This window comes from Rhizophagus irregularis, chromosome 19 (genome assembly GCF_026210795.1).
Source record: "Rhizophagus irregularis chromosome 19, complete sequence".
In the NCBI taxonomy this organism is placed as follows: domain Eukaryota; kingdom Fungi; phylum Glomeromycota; class Glomeromycetes; order Glomerales; family Glomeraceae; genus Rhizophagus; species Rhizophagus irregularis.
The window spans coordinates 2,670,894-2,686,350 of record NC_089447.1 but is presented as its reverse complement, the minus strand read 5'-3'; the positions used below and the strand labels follow the sequence as shown (position 1 = coordinate 2,686,350).

General features: G+C 29.8%; 6 protein-coding genes across 6 annotated transcripts; 4 read left to right on the top strand and 2 right to left on the bottom strand.

The window, feature by feature from the left end:
• Positions 1–282: 282 nt before the first annotated feature.
• On the bottom strand, positions 283–1,610 carry OCT59_011124 (uncharacterized protein; the record flags this gene model as incomplete). The annotated part of the gene is made up of 2 exons (XM_025309079.2): positions 876–1,610; positions 283–786 (listed from the first exon to the last, which is right to left on the bottom strand). The coding sequence occupies exons 1-2, from the start codon at positions 1,476–1,478 to the stop codon at positions 283–285; spliced, it is 1,107 nt and encodes a 368-aa protein (XP_025185008.1). The 5' UTR covers positions 1,479–1,610.
• Positions 1,611–3,104: 1,494 nt separating this feature from the next.
• Positions 3,105–5,419, bottom strand: OCT59_011123 (uncharacterized protein; the record flags this gene model as incomplete). Its single annotated transcript, XM_066136309.1, has 3 exons — positions 5,307–5,419; positions 5,060–5,141; positions 3,105–4,987 (listed from the first exon to the last, which is right to left on the bottom strand). The coding sequence occupies exon 3, from the start codon at positions 3,564–3,566 to the stop codon at positions 3,105–3,107; it is 462 nt and encodes a 153-aa protein (XP_066000943.1). The 5' UTR covers positions 3,567–4,987; positions 5,060–5,141; positions 5,307–5,419.
• A 1,399-nt stretch (positions 5,420–6,818) lies between these two features.
• OCT59_011122 (uncharacterized protein) lies at positions 6,819–7,855 on the top strand (the record flags this gene model as incomplete). Its single annotated transcript, XM_066136308.1, has 3 exons — positions 6,819–7,050; positions 7,124–7,156; positions 7,278–7,855. 3 exons carry the CDS (start codon positions 6,819–6,821, stop codon positions 7,853–7,855), a joined length of 843 nt encoding a protein of 280 aa, XP_066000942.1.
• Positions 7,856–10,042: 2,187 nt separating this feature from the next.
• OCT59_011121 (uncharacterized protein) lies at positions 10,043–10,553 on the top strand (the record flags this gene model as incomplete). Its single annotated transcript, XM_066136307.1, has 3 exons — positions 10,043–10,161; positions 10,243–10,249; positions 10,386–10,553. The coding sequence occupies 3 exons, from the start codon at positions 10,043–10,045 to the stop codon at positions 10,551–10,553; spliced, it is 294 nt and encodes a 97-aa protein (XP_066000941.1).
• A 52-nt stretch (positions 10,554–10,605) lies between these two features.
• OCT59_011120 (uncharacterized protein) lies at positions 10,606–11,681 on the top strand (the record flags this gene model as incomplete). The annotated part of the gene is made up of 5 exons (XM_066136306.1): positions 10,606–10,633; positions 10,711–10,776; positions 10,841–11,139; positions 11,201–11,524; positions 11,592–11,681. The coding sequence occupies 5 exons, from the start codon at positions 10,606–10,608 to the stop codon at positions 11,679–11,681; spliced, it is 807 nt and encodes a 268-aa protein (XP_066000940.1).
• An 89-nt stretch (positions 11,682–11,770) lies between these two features.
• Positions 11,771–12,397, top strand: OCT59_011119 (uncharacterized protein; the record flags this gene model as incomplete). The annotated part of the gene is made up of 2 exons (XM_025314422.2): positions 11,771–11,814; positions 11,881–12,397. 2 exons carry the CDS (start codon positions 11,771–11,773, stop codon positions 12,395–12,397), a joined length of 561 nt encoding a protein of 186 aa, XP_025185004.2.
• Between the last annotated feature and the right edge of the window lie 3,060 nt (positions 12,398–15,457).

The following is a 15,457-nucleotide window of genomic DNA, read 5'->3' as shown; positions in this document are numbered from 1 at the left end:
CAAATTAATTATACATGTAACAGGATATTCTGTATTTTATATAATTAATAAACTCACAATTGCACTACCTTGCAAAAAAAAAAAAATTATTAATATAAGCCATTTTTTTTTATTTATTATTAAAAATAAACTGTTACAATATATAACTGATAATACTTATTATTTTTAAATATTTTTATAATTTGATTTTATAATATTCATATTTTAATTATTATATATGTTAATTATTATTTATAATTAATAAATTAAAAAATAAAAGTTCTTATTAGTAATTGATTGTAATTAATTATTATTAATTAATTTAAATTGTTCATTATTACTATTTTCATTGATATTATCATCATTTTCTTCAATAATAGTATTTTCATTATTAATTATAAAATTATCAATTATAAATTCTTGATGAATACTACTTCCTCTTCTATGTCTAATAGTAGTAATATTATTGATTGGTATATATATTTCTTTATTATTATTATTTATAATTTCATCTTGTTCAACTTCTTTAATTACTTTTTTTGCACTAATCCAAACATATATTATTACGCCAATACCAATACCAATTCCAATAATCATTAAACCTACTTTTAATAATCCTGAAGTTTCTTTAAAAGTATATTGTATAGAAAAAGATGATAATTTACTACCTATCCAAACATGTATCATTAATTTAAATAAGGATAAAGCAGTTGCTCCAATAAATGTTTTTAATGATAAATGTGTAGCTGATAATAATGTATTTAATACATTATAAGGATAAGGTGCTAATCTTATTAAAAATAATAACTAATAATCAATTAAAAGAAAAAACAATTATTATATAATATTATTATTTTTTATTTTAATAATTAATAATAAGAAAATATTTTACATACCTTAAATCCTTTTTTTTCAACTGCTTTAATAATAGCATTCATAGATTTATGTTTACGCAATACTTTTCCAACATATTTTTTAAACCATTTTCTACTTAAATAAAATACTGTTATAGCACCTGTAAGTGCTGCTATATATGATATAAGAAATCCTATACCAAATCCAAATATAAACCCTGATAGAGTAATTAATGTACTATATCCAATTACTAATGGAAATGTTGTTAAAAATATCATCAAATAAAATATTATCACACCAAAAATACCCATTAACTTAACTGTATGAGCAAATTTATCTAATATTAAAAAAATTTCTTTATGATAAATCAAGAATATACTTAAAGTAATCAAAGATAATATAGCCCAAACAATAAATGGAGTCCATGGTTGTACCTTTTTTAATAATATAAATTTATTATCATTATTGTTAGTGATATTTTTGTTATGTGAAATTATGCTATTTAGCGATGATGATGATGTTTTTTTATGAAGGAGAGGTAGGCTAATTATGTTGTCTGTTGTGGGAGACTGAACCTTGTCGGATAAAATTGTAGAAGTTATTACTTTATTTGATATCGATATATCTAATTCTGGTATTTTCATTGTTAAATTGCGAAAAAAAGTTTACAATATTATTGTGTATAAAGAAAGAAAATCACCTTCCTTATTATAAATGAGGGAATGAAAGTTAGATAGTATTTAAATAAAATTTTTTTACCAAAGTATTTCTGATCTGAAGTGAAAATGATTTTACATTCGTTGTAATTTATAGATTGCACGCATAAAGCATAAAACATTACAAATTACATAATATTACATTAATAATGAGTAACGCACGTATACGTAATTATCATATCAGATATTACGAACGAATGAGTACGCCAAACCACCAATCAATACATAACAAAATAAAAGAATGCAGTTATAATCCATTACAGGCAATTTAGAAAGTTATAACAAGTAAAATTTCGGTTATTTCTTTAGAAATTTCATTTTTTTTTCGTTAAAAAAAAAAAAAAAAAAGTATTTCTTATGGTGCGGCATCTAATTAAAGTCCCTACAGATTATGTATAATGAAATTGTAAATTGTTTTCTTAAAATAGATGATTTGAAATAATATGCATATAGTGCATATATTACGAATCAGTTAAAAGGGATCCTTGTTAAATATAAAAAATATTTGCATTAGTGGCACAAATTTTTTTAATCAAGGATAATTTTTTTACATTTATGGTAAAACTACCGTAAAAGTAAATCTCGGACGTAAGATATGCCCACCCATAAAAAGAATTCTGGAAAAAACTCCGATAAAATGATGTTTTTATTCCGAAGAAACTCCGACATATGATCATTTTTCTGAAAATTTTTATTAGGGCCATAATGACTTTTTGGACTCCAGTACAGTCATAACTCGATATAACGATTCAGAATCTGATTTTGGTCCATAACGAACTTTTTCTTTTAAAAACCAAAACCGTTTATAATTAATTTTATCATTAAATATTTCGCGATATTACATACACAGTACATAACGAAGTTTAGTTATAAACCAGTATTTGTTTTTTCGCGTAAACCGGTATCATCCTAATTCCAGCCAACTTAGTCTCTTCCGGTAGCATATAACATATTTTAAAACGATATAATATGACTTTATAATGTTATATTTTGGATATACCGAATTTTATATTTTTAACATATAAATCGGCATATAATAAAAATATTTGATTTATCGAAAATTTAATACAACGGCCCAAAATCACCTGAACGGAGGAAAGTTCATTATATCGAACTATTGGATCTATAATTAATTTTTTATACCTATATAAATTAAATTTAAAAGCCGTCGGTATTCAAAAAAGGAAATTTCAACAATGCATTTGATTATTAATTATTGTTGTAATTTCCTTTTCTGAATTCCGACGGCCTTACTACTCAAACGTTGCAGTTCTGTATATGAGAACCATATAGCCTCAAGTGGGCATATCCTGTATTTGACTACCTTATAAATCCAATATAAGAATAGTTTTTTTTTGAAGTATAAATTCGTACAGTAATCGTACCAAACCAAAAAATATTAGAAGCATTTTATTTCGCTCTAAAATAATATGACATATTCTGGCCAAATAAAATTTTGGAATTACAAATCGAAATAATGCTTCGCTATTCGCATATATACATTTAAAAAATCACGCGTTTAAGCAATCATGTGACTTTCAGAAAAGAAAAAAGCTATCCCCTGAAGTAGTAACAATATATATAATTTCCGTTTGAACCCTCGCATAAATTCTGATTTATTCTTATCCATGAAACACCTTTCTTTTCGCAATTTTCCCGATTTTCACTGACACGAAAGTCGATTTCCACGATAGGGTTTAGCCATTTTTCCCCTTTATTCCAAACCATATAAATGTATTTACCACCCGCACCTTCGTTCAAGTCATGGTCATCCCAGAATTCCCAACCGACTGGTTTTTCCGATTGTTTATTAGAGAAAGCAAGAAAACCTAAGGAAGTTACCGCGTCTTTATGATTTTCGGAGGTGATTCTTTCACGTTTACGTCCGATATAAATGTATTTTCCACCGTGACTTTCGTTAAGATCTTGCAGGTGCATTTCATGACCATAGAAGAAATCAGAGCAACCGCGATCATTAGATGTGTAAACTTTGAAATCAGTAATCCATGTTGCCATTTTGTTACGATATATTAAATGTTTTATTAATTAATTAAGCCTCAAATAATCAGAAATATGTTATTTGGCATAAATCTACTATTTATGAATCCAGTCCTTTCTTTGAGATTTATTCACCATTCACATTTCAGTAACAATAAAATAAACCTTCCAGTACTTCTCAAAACGATAGTAGATTAGAACGATATAGTTTAGCTTTATGACTACTAACAATTGGATAAACTGATATATTTATTACAATGGAACGCAAAGCGTAGCACAAAATAGATTAGATTATACCAGATATGGATTATTTTTTCTCAAAAATCAGAGGTGCTTGCTTAGACATCTAGAAAACCGGATGTATTATGCGTTTGAATACTACAAATGAAGGTCGAAGATTGATTATTACAATTGATATACAAATCATCAATTTTAATGCAAGATTCTTTATTATATTAATCGTACTAAAATAAATTACAAAAGATTTTTTATTTCCGATCATTTTACCGTTCCCATTCTCCTCAGTAATCCATCCTAATGGAAAACCAACCGTCATATTCCGTCTAATCCGTCTATTTGTTGCAAGCTTTGACCTAAAATTTTTATCGAAGCACTATCGACCACATTGTTGATTTCCTTAATGAGATAAATTTATAGTTTTATGATCATAAGATAATATTACAGATTAAAGAAAATTGTACGGATTCATCAAATGCAAGTGGATGTATAAAACTTATTCAAACTTGGTTACTCATGAAAGCCTTAAAACACCCACAGAATAGAACAATACTCCATTTAGATTCTCTTTATCGTCCTTCCCAAGAACAAATACTTAATTACACTAATGGAGATTTTTGCCTTCCCTTTTGCGCTCCGCTTCGCCTGTATCTGGATCACTCCTCCCGGGACATCTTAAGATCATATGCTGCAGAAATCTGTTGATTACTATTATAAAATGTAACGTAAGAGATGATGAATAGGTACTTTGCATGAGATGTATAAATCATCGACTAGCATAGCAAACTCTTTGCAAATTCAGGTTTTGCCGACATCTTCTTTATATCAATTTAGATGCTGAAGAAGGAATAATAATCCTGAGGTCTCTGGTTTTATGCGTTCTAACTGTTGTTGCCGCGTGATTACTTTTACACGGTACGCGAATGGCGAGAATGGTACGCGTGGTGCGCGTATTTTATCCGTCGCGTATTTCATTTCTATTTATCATACTTATTATCAGCGTAAATCGGGATCTTTATTCTATATATATATATATATCACATACGTCTTCAGTAAATTGATTGATGTACTGTGTAAATTCGGAAGTCGGTTTCCAACTTTTTTTCTTAAAAACATCTTCAAAACCATGTAATTTGATCTTTATTCAAGAGCCTTTTAACTTTCTTGTGTGCCTCTATTTCTGTATTATTGCGGACTGAATCCTAGAGTTGGCGGAAACATATTAGGACACGTAACATATATTATGATATAAGATAATATGAGATAATACACACCGTCATGTTTTCCACCCGTTTTCCACGTGAACACACTTTTTTTTCTTTCAATATTGCCCCAAAAATTATCTACAGATGATAACTTCGAAAAAAAAGATGATAAGTGAAACCATTATTAGGCTATGCAGAACTTAAAGACTTAAAGAAGTCGGGTATCATACGATAGGACGGAACCACCATCACCTCAGGCGGGACGGAACCCTCCTTTGGCTGTGCAATATTGTCTCGATTTTAAAAAATAAAATACCTTTTCTTATGCTGTTCGTTATATGTCTATGATCTTTTCTAAACGTTTAAAAAGTCTTTTCCTCCAGGTTGAAGATCTGTCATTTTGAGGTTAAAGCTATGAAAAGTATTATCAGTAAATAAAAATTTGGAAATCACTGCTTTAAATCCAAAAAATCTACGATCACGTGATATCAATAATATCTTCATTACAAATGATACATTGGATGCATTGATGTATTTCATTAATGCTATGATTTTATTTGAGAATTAAAGTGAACTATTTTTACTGTAAGATTTTTTAAAATTCTTTCAAGCTAATGATTACTACTTCAGATTAGTTAGATTGGTAGAATACTACCATTTTACTTGATTGGCTAGTAAGTTATCAAAAGCTCTTGCTATTAAAATGGAAATAAATATCTTGAATTTGTTTACAGCTATAGATGTATTGGAATTAGTTGCCAGTATACCTGAGATAGAGCTAAATTCTGATTATTAGCAATAGCACCTTATTTAAAAAAATCCAATAAAATTAGTAATAGTCCTATTTTTGAAATTTTAATATAGATATTTGGATTAAATAAACAACCTGATTCACAGCTTTTTTGCTAATTTTATAATACTCCTTCAGATTAAAATATTTTAAATTAAGATATAATCTAGCAATTTCTTCAATAATTATATTGGTAATTTTACAAAAATTAAGTTTTAGTTACTGGAATCTTAGGCAAAATGAATAACATTATAAATTGATATTTTAGAAAACTCTGTATGATAGAAATATTTAAACATTCTAATTTAAACTATAAATATATAACTATATAGTTAACCAGATAATCATTGCATTAAGCAGATATATTAAAATATTTCAAATTTTAATTCTACTACTATTATATATAATCTAAAATTTAAATGTATTATATTTATAAATATATATACAATATTTTTGATACTTTTATTTAAAAGTAAATTGAAATGTAATATTTTAAGATAGATTAGTTTGAGTTATAAATTAATTTTTATTCTTTTTTATATACTAATTTTAGAAATCTTTCCAGTTAAAATCAATTTTTTACTTTATTCTTCTTTAACTTAATGTATTTTTATAAAATAAAAATACTACATCTATCTATACTAAAGCTAGCAAATAAATAGAGTGGAATAGAGAAATTTATTTATTACTTAAAAAATATATAATTTGTTTTAATAATTCTTGTATAATAAAAATACTTGTATGTATCATAAATAATGCATATAATTGCTGATAATTTTGTTATTTTTTATTATTTTTAAAAAATTAAAAATAAGTTATAATTAAGCTATATTTAATTAAAGTCCATATAATAGTATCATTATTGTACTTTATATTATAATTATTAACTAATTCTTTGCTACCATTGGTTAATAATTGTGATATTAATTATTGTAAAGTACAATAACTTATAATTATAAATTATAGGGGGAACTCTTTCCGCTGATCGTATGGACCATTTTTTCCCATAGGAATTTTGAAGGAAAATTTTTTGAAACTATGGCTTCCTCGTCGATAACAAACTTTTCCAAAGCCTTTAATGAAGGCGACGACCTTGACACAGTTGTGAATAGAGCTCTTTATTACGAACCGGTTAGCCACGCCTTTAGAAAATATAGTTCCTTCAGTTTAACTGAAGAAGATATTGCTCGAACCGTTGAAAAAGCTTCTGGCGATGGCGAATACCTTGCCAACTTATTAATGGAACATCATGAAGCCCTCTCAACCTTTGGTATCAGTGACATACAATTTTTATACCACTTACTCTTTCTTTTTTATGAGTTTTTTGACTTTATCCAAGCCAGCGTTAGTAAAGGGATGGAAAGCGCTTGCAGAGAGTTTGTACAACAACAGATGATGTCACCCAAATAAATACCAGACGCGTCTGAATCTGTAGAGGATCAACCGATGGATATAGAAATTTTAGAAGCGCTAAAAACGCCCACGCCTAATCAAAAGTTGCTAGCAATGAAGGAGGCCAATCATGCTCTCTCCGACCACCGCGATTTCCTTTTACTGACAAAGGTAAACAAAAGCGTGTTTCATATGCTGACATGGTTAAACAGGACCCGAAAGATGATGTCAGCAGACCAAGCTCGCCTACACCTTCTGGTGGTAAAAAGAGGAAAACAGCACCCGTTTTGAAAGCTAATGCTAGCCAAAGTCCTTCTAAGACTACCAAAAAACAACCAGCTGCCACTTCTCCTAAAACTATTAGTACCGTTATGACTGGATATGTGATCGCGAATAAGGATTTTACCCGGAAAATTACGGTTTATGATATCCTCTCCACCTGGTCTCAACTTGATACGCTTAATCATCTCAAAGCCTGGGGTCAAGTAGTTGCGATTAAATTTAAATCTCAACAGAAATACGTTACTGTTACAGTTTCGATTGAACTCAATCAAGAGGCGACAAAACTATGGAATGATGGAGCTGGACAGTCTCCAATTTGGAAGGATTACCCATACGACGGTTTCCGGCTAACTGCATCTCAAACAAAGAAAAGAACGGGAACAATTCCAGGCTGTGATTAAGGGAGTTCCTGCTTCAGTAAACACAGCAACTTTATACCCGGAAAACCATGCTCACTCTATTCTTGCACCCATTGGATGCAAAGCATTTAAACTAATTCAAGATTGGGATACCCGCAAGTTAATTACTTACTACGAATCGTGGGCTGACTTGAATAAGGTCATTGGTAAGCCATTTAGGCAGAACGAATTTACTGGTGATTGGATGATGTACTTTACCCCTCAATCTTGAAGAAGAAAGAAGGAGGAATCTTCCAGAAGTTGAATTAAGAAGGAGACTCCAAGGTTCGAACAAATACTACTAACACACAGTCGAGTAAGAAGACAAAGATAGCCAAGGAAATCAAGAACATAGATAAGGCTATGGGCGGTATTGACAAGCTTACTATTTTAGCAGAAATAAGGTCGATGCTTAGAAAATTGGGAGCGTCATAATATAATTTCGAAAGAATGGTTAGATAGTCCTAGTTTTAGGAGTGTAGTTGTAGTAGGGTGGCTTCGTTACTGACTGTTTCCCTATTTTTAATTTTGTTTTTTATTTTCTTTTTAAATGTAGGGCTCTTTTTTTTTGTTTTTTGTTTTCCTGCATTTTTCTTTAGTTCTATGGTGCATTTGCATCAGGTTTATTAGCGCATTCTCACATTGCACTTCGGGGGGTGGTTGACCTATTTTCTGTATTTTTTGTGGTGTAATCGACACCTACATAGTATGGATTCAAGTGTCATAGTTAATAAACTGTAAATTTAAAAAAAATATATATATAATTATAAATTATATAGACTGGGTCCCGTGATCACTAGACATTGAAGATAGGGCCTTTATGGCTAAGATGACCTGTTACTAAACAAAGTCTACCTACGGAGTCAAACGATCACTCGACAGTACACACGTAGGGTACTACCGGTATGACGAGTGGTTTGTAGTTTAATTATATTAGAGTAGTTATTAGGAAATTTTACTTTGTATATATTTTTTTATTTTTTTACTTTAATAAAACTGCAAATGCGCTGCGGAAAAAAAAAATAAAAAAAAAATAAATTATATAGACTCTTTGCAGTAGAAAAAAGGAAAACTAATAAAAAAAAATTTTTTAATTAATTAATGCTATAAATTCTGAATAAATTACAATATTTGAAGTATTTTTAATATATAAATATAAATTTAATTTTTCTAGTAGTTTTTCCTTTTTTATTGCAAAGAGCCCATATCTTCAAATGAAAAAGAACTAGCTTTTTTTTTAAATCTTTTAAGCTTATTAAAATTCTTTTAAGTTGATAATTATTACTTCAAACTAAATCAAACTCTCAAATATTTGTTTAATTTAGTATAATTAAATATATTTATAATTAATAATTTGCTTCAGCCTCGCATTCTCAGCCTCAACCTCAGCAAATATTAGTAACTTCTCTCTAAGTTCAGGAATCTCAGCATTCTCCTTCCTAAGTTTGGCAATCTCAGCTAAGAGCTTGGCATTTAATTCTCTCAATGAATCAGTGGATTACATGTTCGATGATAATTTTTTATATGAAATGGAATAATTCAAAAGTTCGGTAGCATAGATAAAAAAACCGTGACAAAATGTCACGATCAGAATTTCTGATTTATTGATGTAAAAAATAAATTACAAGATCGGTAATGTTTTACAAAGTTAAATAAAGTTTCTATACTAATGCCTGCCGGTGTTTCGTTTAGCTATCTACATACGCTATCTACATACTAACACAATATCCTAACATTAACTCTAATTTCATTTATTCCAACGTCGATATTCTGGAAAGAATAAAATGGTCGTCAGTTATTGCATAGAACACGCGGAGCCAGAAATAAATTAGCAATATTAAAACTCACCAATCTCTGCCTAATAATGTCCTCGAAAGTTCTGAACAAAAAAATAGAAATTTGCTTTGCAAGCTCTGGGTCGCTTCCTTGTAAATGCACAGTCATAACCGAAATATTCATATCTTATATTGCGTAGTCTTGTCCGGAACATTAGTTTCGCCACAATGATTATTTTGATCGGCACTCATGTGACATTGTGACATGTGACTGATTTTTGAATCAAATTTTTTTTTTCGTAATTCAGTAATTCAAGGAAAAAGAGACCGTCAGAGTAAGAATTACTGACTCACAGTTCGTAGTAATTAGTCAACAACCATTTATAGAAACATATATATATGTCGCATAATCAAAATGTCAAACTATTCTTCGCTATCTCGAATACTTTCGCCGTTCCGGGTACAAACTCTTTCGCCATCCCAAGAGCAAACGAAAATCGAGGAAATTTCTCTACCCGCCAGTCAACCTTATTTGTATTTTTCTGAAAGCTAATTATTTTTGAACTTTGTTTTTAACTCACTCTCATTTTTAACTCTCATTTTTCACGTTTGCAGATATAGGGTCAAAATGCGTATATTTTTTTGTTGTTCTGGCTAAACCTCTTGGCGAATCGTCCGCGGTTCACATTACTGAAGAGAATAACACTATTGATGGTAAAACACTCCATGAAAACGATCTCACCACTTTTTAACTCAAGAAATTGATATGGAAAGAGTTAGTCGGGAATGAAGAAGGTTCCAACAAGGCTAATCAATGGACGCTATGGAAGGTCGAAGATTTCATCGAAGCACTTGAAGATATTGAGGATAGTAATACCGAAACTTTCATTAAACATAACTCAATGGTAAAAAGTTATGGTCCTTAAAGATGTTTTTTCCGTTGACCCTCCGAGAGGTGTGATCCATATAATCGTAAAAATGCCAACGCCAACGCCCGCCACCACTGGTAAGTGTCTCCCAATGGTTTACCTCTCGAACAAGAAATTCGCGTTATCTCACATCTTGTATTTTTTATTCGATCAGGCAAAAGAAAATTGGATTTGGACGATGTTAATGAAGACCAAGACCGAAAAAAAAGCAAATTAACAGGTGGGTTTATAATGTCTTGATGAACAAAAACATCAATATTTTATCTAACACATAATTATTTTAGTTCCAGAGAAAATCCTTACTAGTTCACAAAAAATCATGGAGGATATAAAGAAACTTCCCGATGATCCTAATGTTTACTCAAATCCTGAAAATTTAATTTCACTACCATTCCCATTCATTGGCGAGAGAAGACCAGTAGAAAGATTTTCTATTCGTGATAATAAATTTTTGTATATGGGAAGGAAGGCATTTGACAAAGTTCTAAAGACTATTAACGAACTTGAATCTGGGAATGGTTATATGGATTTTTTCATTTATGGCACTATGGGATATGGGAAATCGTATATCCTTGCAACAATAGTATGTTTTCTTCTTAAAACTAAAAGGCGTGTAGTATACCTCCCAGATTGCCGTGAATTAGGTATTTCTCACCTACTCAGATGATAGTGTGAAAATGAGCGGAATCCATTCCTGCACAACACTTGATGATATCATTGAATTTTGTAATCCTCCAGAACAGGAAGAACAGTTATATTTTATTGTAGATCAGATGAATGCTTTAGATAGTTATAACGATACCGGAATTGATGATTTACTTAAGAAAAAAATCAAAAGTTCCCTCAATGAAATGTCCATAAACCATTATTATATTAAGAGTTCATCAGCAAACAATACATCAGCATTGCATCTTTCAATAAAACAAGCTAACAAGAAAAAGATTGAACTTTATGGAGGATTTGATGAGGTAAGACTAAATTAAATGCTCAATGCTTGAATGTTCTGTGTACTAATGTAATATATATTTACATTAGAATGAAATGACACAATGGTGGAAGAAACATGTTGATTTGCCATTGATGAATCAGCAACAAAGGGAAGAGACTGAATATATCACCGGCTGAAATCCACTCTTTCTGAGCTATCTCCTAAGTTCCAAGGGATCTTTTAAAGATGCTTAAATATACTATTAATAGAGAAGATACAAAAGCTAATGGTGATATTTTCAGATAATGTGTCAGAAAGCAAATGGGATTTGTATGTATTTTAGTCTGTTTTACAACTGATAGAATAATTGAAACTGACTTTTAATTATGTTTACAGCCACGTAAAATTGATGTCATTGTTTCTGACAAATAGTCGACCTTCAACCGGATATAGAGATGTTGATTATGACCACCGATTTTTCTACATTAGTGAAAACTGCTGTTATTGTGCGTCTGGATTTGTACGAAATTGTATGGCTGATTACTTCTATGAAAAGGGCAAAATGGAAGTATTCTCAGATTCGAGTTGGATTAGATGTATTAAGAAATTCAAAAGAAATCCTTCAGTAAAAGGATTCATGGTGGAAAAAACGTGCATCACTAGTATTTATAAGAATGGATTCATTGCGAATGCAAAAAATTTTAAGCCTGATAAATACAAGTTTTTTGCTTGTGTAGATGAAATAAATTTTACTTTGAGCGAAGGATTATGCACAATTTATCTACCACGTTACTGGAATCAAAAGTTGATCGATGTATTCCTTGAGATCTTCTGGATTATGTCAATTAATTCTATTAACACTTTACAATCTATTCATAATTATAGTAATACAAATGTAGTGAATACGTTGTGATATTTAGCTTAACCAATTATTCTCAGCTTTTTGTTGAAAACCAAAGATGAAGAAGTTGAATTTATTTGCATTGCTCAAATTTTCAAAAAAGGAAAATCTTTGTAGATCTTTTAATTCTGACTGGAATTATAGCATTTTTTTTTATAATAATTTCTTTAAAAATTATATAATAAAAAATAAATAATAAGATTTCAAAACCTGTTGTATAAATTAACCTTTACAATAATAAAAACAAAAAAATCATTATTACTTATATTATATTATTTAATTTTACATTTTTTAAGTAATACATATTAACTGTTGATGTAGATAATGGATGAATACTAGTATTATTAATAATCATAATTTCAAATTAGTTAAATGAATTTAATAAAATAGCATAAAATTATATTCAAAACAGAGTAGTGATATGAAATTTGCAATTTTTATATTCAGAAAATTTACAATCTTTATTTTAATAATTCCAAATACTAGATAATTTAATAATACCAGTATATATCACTATTGCTAACCATATTTTAAATTCCTTTATTGTTAACTTTTCTCACTTATGCTCTTCTTCTCTATTTTTTATATAAGCATATGTATTAGTATTTTTAACAATTATTTTTATTTGTTCTAAAAAAAAAAGAGATTAAAAATGGAATAGAATATTAGAAAATTAAATTGGTAGTTATAGGTAAATTTACTATAAATTCATGTAAAAATTTAGAGTATTATAAAATATTAAAAAAAGGTAAAGCTAAAAATTGCATAATCTGTTTCTTTTCATTATCATAGCCTATTTTTCTACTATTTTTACTACTGCTATCTCTATCTTTAATTCTTTATTTCTATCTTTGTTTCTTTCTTTACTTCTTTCTCTATTTTTAATATTTTCTTCTTTAATTTCTTTAATTTCAATATTATTATTATCTATATTATCCTATTTATTATCAATATCTGATTGTAAAATGTTTCTTAAAAATTCAATAATATATTCATATTCCTCTTTATTATCATTCTTCATATTAAAAATAAAAAATAAAATAAAAAATTGAAAGTGTAAAAAAAAATATGAACAATTTTGATATTTATTTTGCAGGTTAATTTCTGGTTAAAATTTAATATTTAGCTATATAACATATATTTAATAATCATTATATTGATTATTATACTTGCAGAATTATATGACATTTTGGGTAAAATTAAAACTTTACTAATAATAATCTTTTAAAATAAAATTGAAGGCGAATTTGCCAGGATCCTGGATATTTCTTATAGAACTCACAACTGACTTTTTGCCAAAAAAGATCCAATTTACTCTTTTTTTATTTTCCATTTTTTGTGATTATCTCAGTATCCAGTAATCTGATTCATACAGATTTTTTTTATTTTGTGAAAAAGCTCATGAAAGTTAAACAAAACAAAAGTTCAAGTACAAATTGAATCGCATGGATATCAAGATAATCACAAAAAACTGATTTTTTTTTTGTGAAATTTAGGTTAATCTGCGAAAAAGTTACCACTGAGTTGTATATGTAATGTCCAGGATCCTAATTTGCCTGCATTACTATTTAAAGGAAAAGATAACAAATATAATAATATATTTGATAAGATATCAGAAAAAACTCAAATATGAGCTTGATCACCCTCGGCTCCACACAGATCGAAGTGCCAAAAATCAGGCATCAATCAGTTACTAATCGGTTACCAATCAGGTACCTGATTGGTGATCGATTGGTGACTGATAACTGATTGGCATTTTTGCCAAATATCATCACCAATCAGGCAGTTTGCTAACTTTTGATCCAGTGATCAGAAAAAGATGAAATATATCTCATTAGAATCGTCTCAACAAGACGAATCTAATGGTAGTAAAATCGCATCTTTAGGATTAATAGTTAATAAAAAATTAAATAAAATATAAATGATACATTTTTATTTTTATATTTTACTTAATTTTTCTTCAAGTATTAATCCTAGAAATACGATTTTACTACCATTAGATTCGTCTTGTTGAGACGATTCTAATGAGATATATTTCATCTTTTTCTGATCACTGGATCAAAAGTTAGCAAACTGCCTGATTGGTGACGATATTTGGCAAAAATGCCAATCAGTCACCTGTCACCGATTGGTGCCTGATTTTTCACTTTTTGACCTGTGTCATTGGTTAGTCTGTGAGTTCTTTTATGAAACCTGAGTATGGTGAGGTCACAGATTCAATTCCACTGATTACAGAAATTGGAAGAATTTTACTGCAGACGCTACTACCAATAGCGTGAAGGTACAGGGATTAGTGTAGGCTGGACTGCATTATGGTGAATTAGTATGTACCGGTTGGCAGCATATTTTAACAAAGGGTCATGATATCATTCTAGCATTTCCTAAAAGGCCATTGGGAAGCCTATTATCCTATTTAGGTGGTCACTGCTTGCATACCACCCTGACGAGCCTTCTTTGTTTTGGCCGGTTACTCCACGATACCACTGGGCGGAGGCAGAACTTTACTATGAGGTTTTACTATGCCTTGGGGATGGTACTTATGATGGTAAAGTCTCAAGTACAATGTCTTAGCAGTAGTTTACCTTCTAATAGGTTTAGGCTGATTGGAGACGTTCGTAGGCTCACAGATATATAAGGTTCTAAGGTGAGGTTCGATTCTTTAGTGAATTTAATGTACTGGTGGGTGATCTCTGGGTAACTGGGTTGGTTACTTATAATAAAGGGATGATTCCAGTACCCTTAGTAGCTTACTGTTCTGGTAGTCACTGCTATTACTACTGGGGGATTTACAACTGTGGTGGGCTGGTATAGTAATCACGGCCTGTAGTGGACTTTGAGTGAGGCTGTATTAGATAAGATTGTAAGCATTGCTCTAAGTTTCCATCATAAGGAAGGGCTTACAGTTATGTCCGCCGTTATATCTGCCGTATATGGGTGATTACTCACTCCTGATCAGCGCTAATAGGTAGCATTACTATCAGGAACCCTGCTACACTGCGATCCATCTCTGTATGAATATAAACTTGAGTTGTCTTCCCAGTGTGGTATATAGAAATAGGGGGGATGAACATC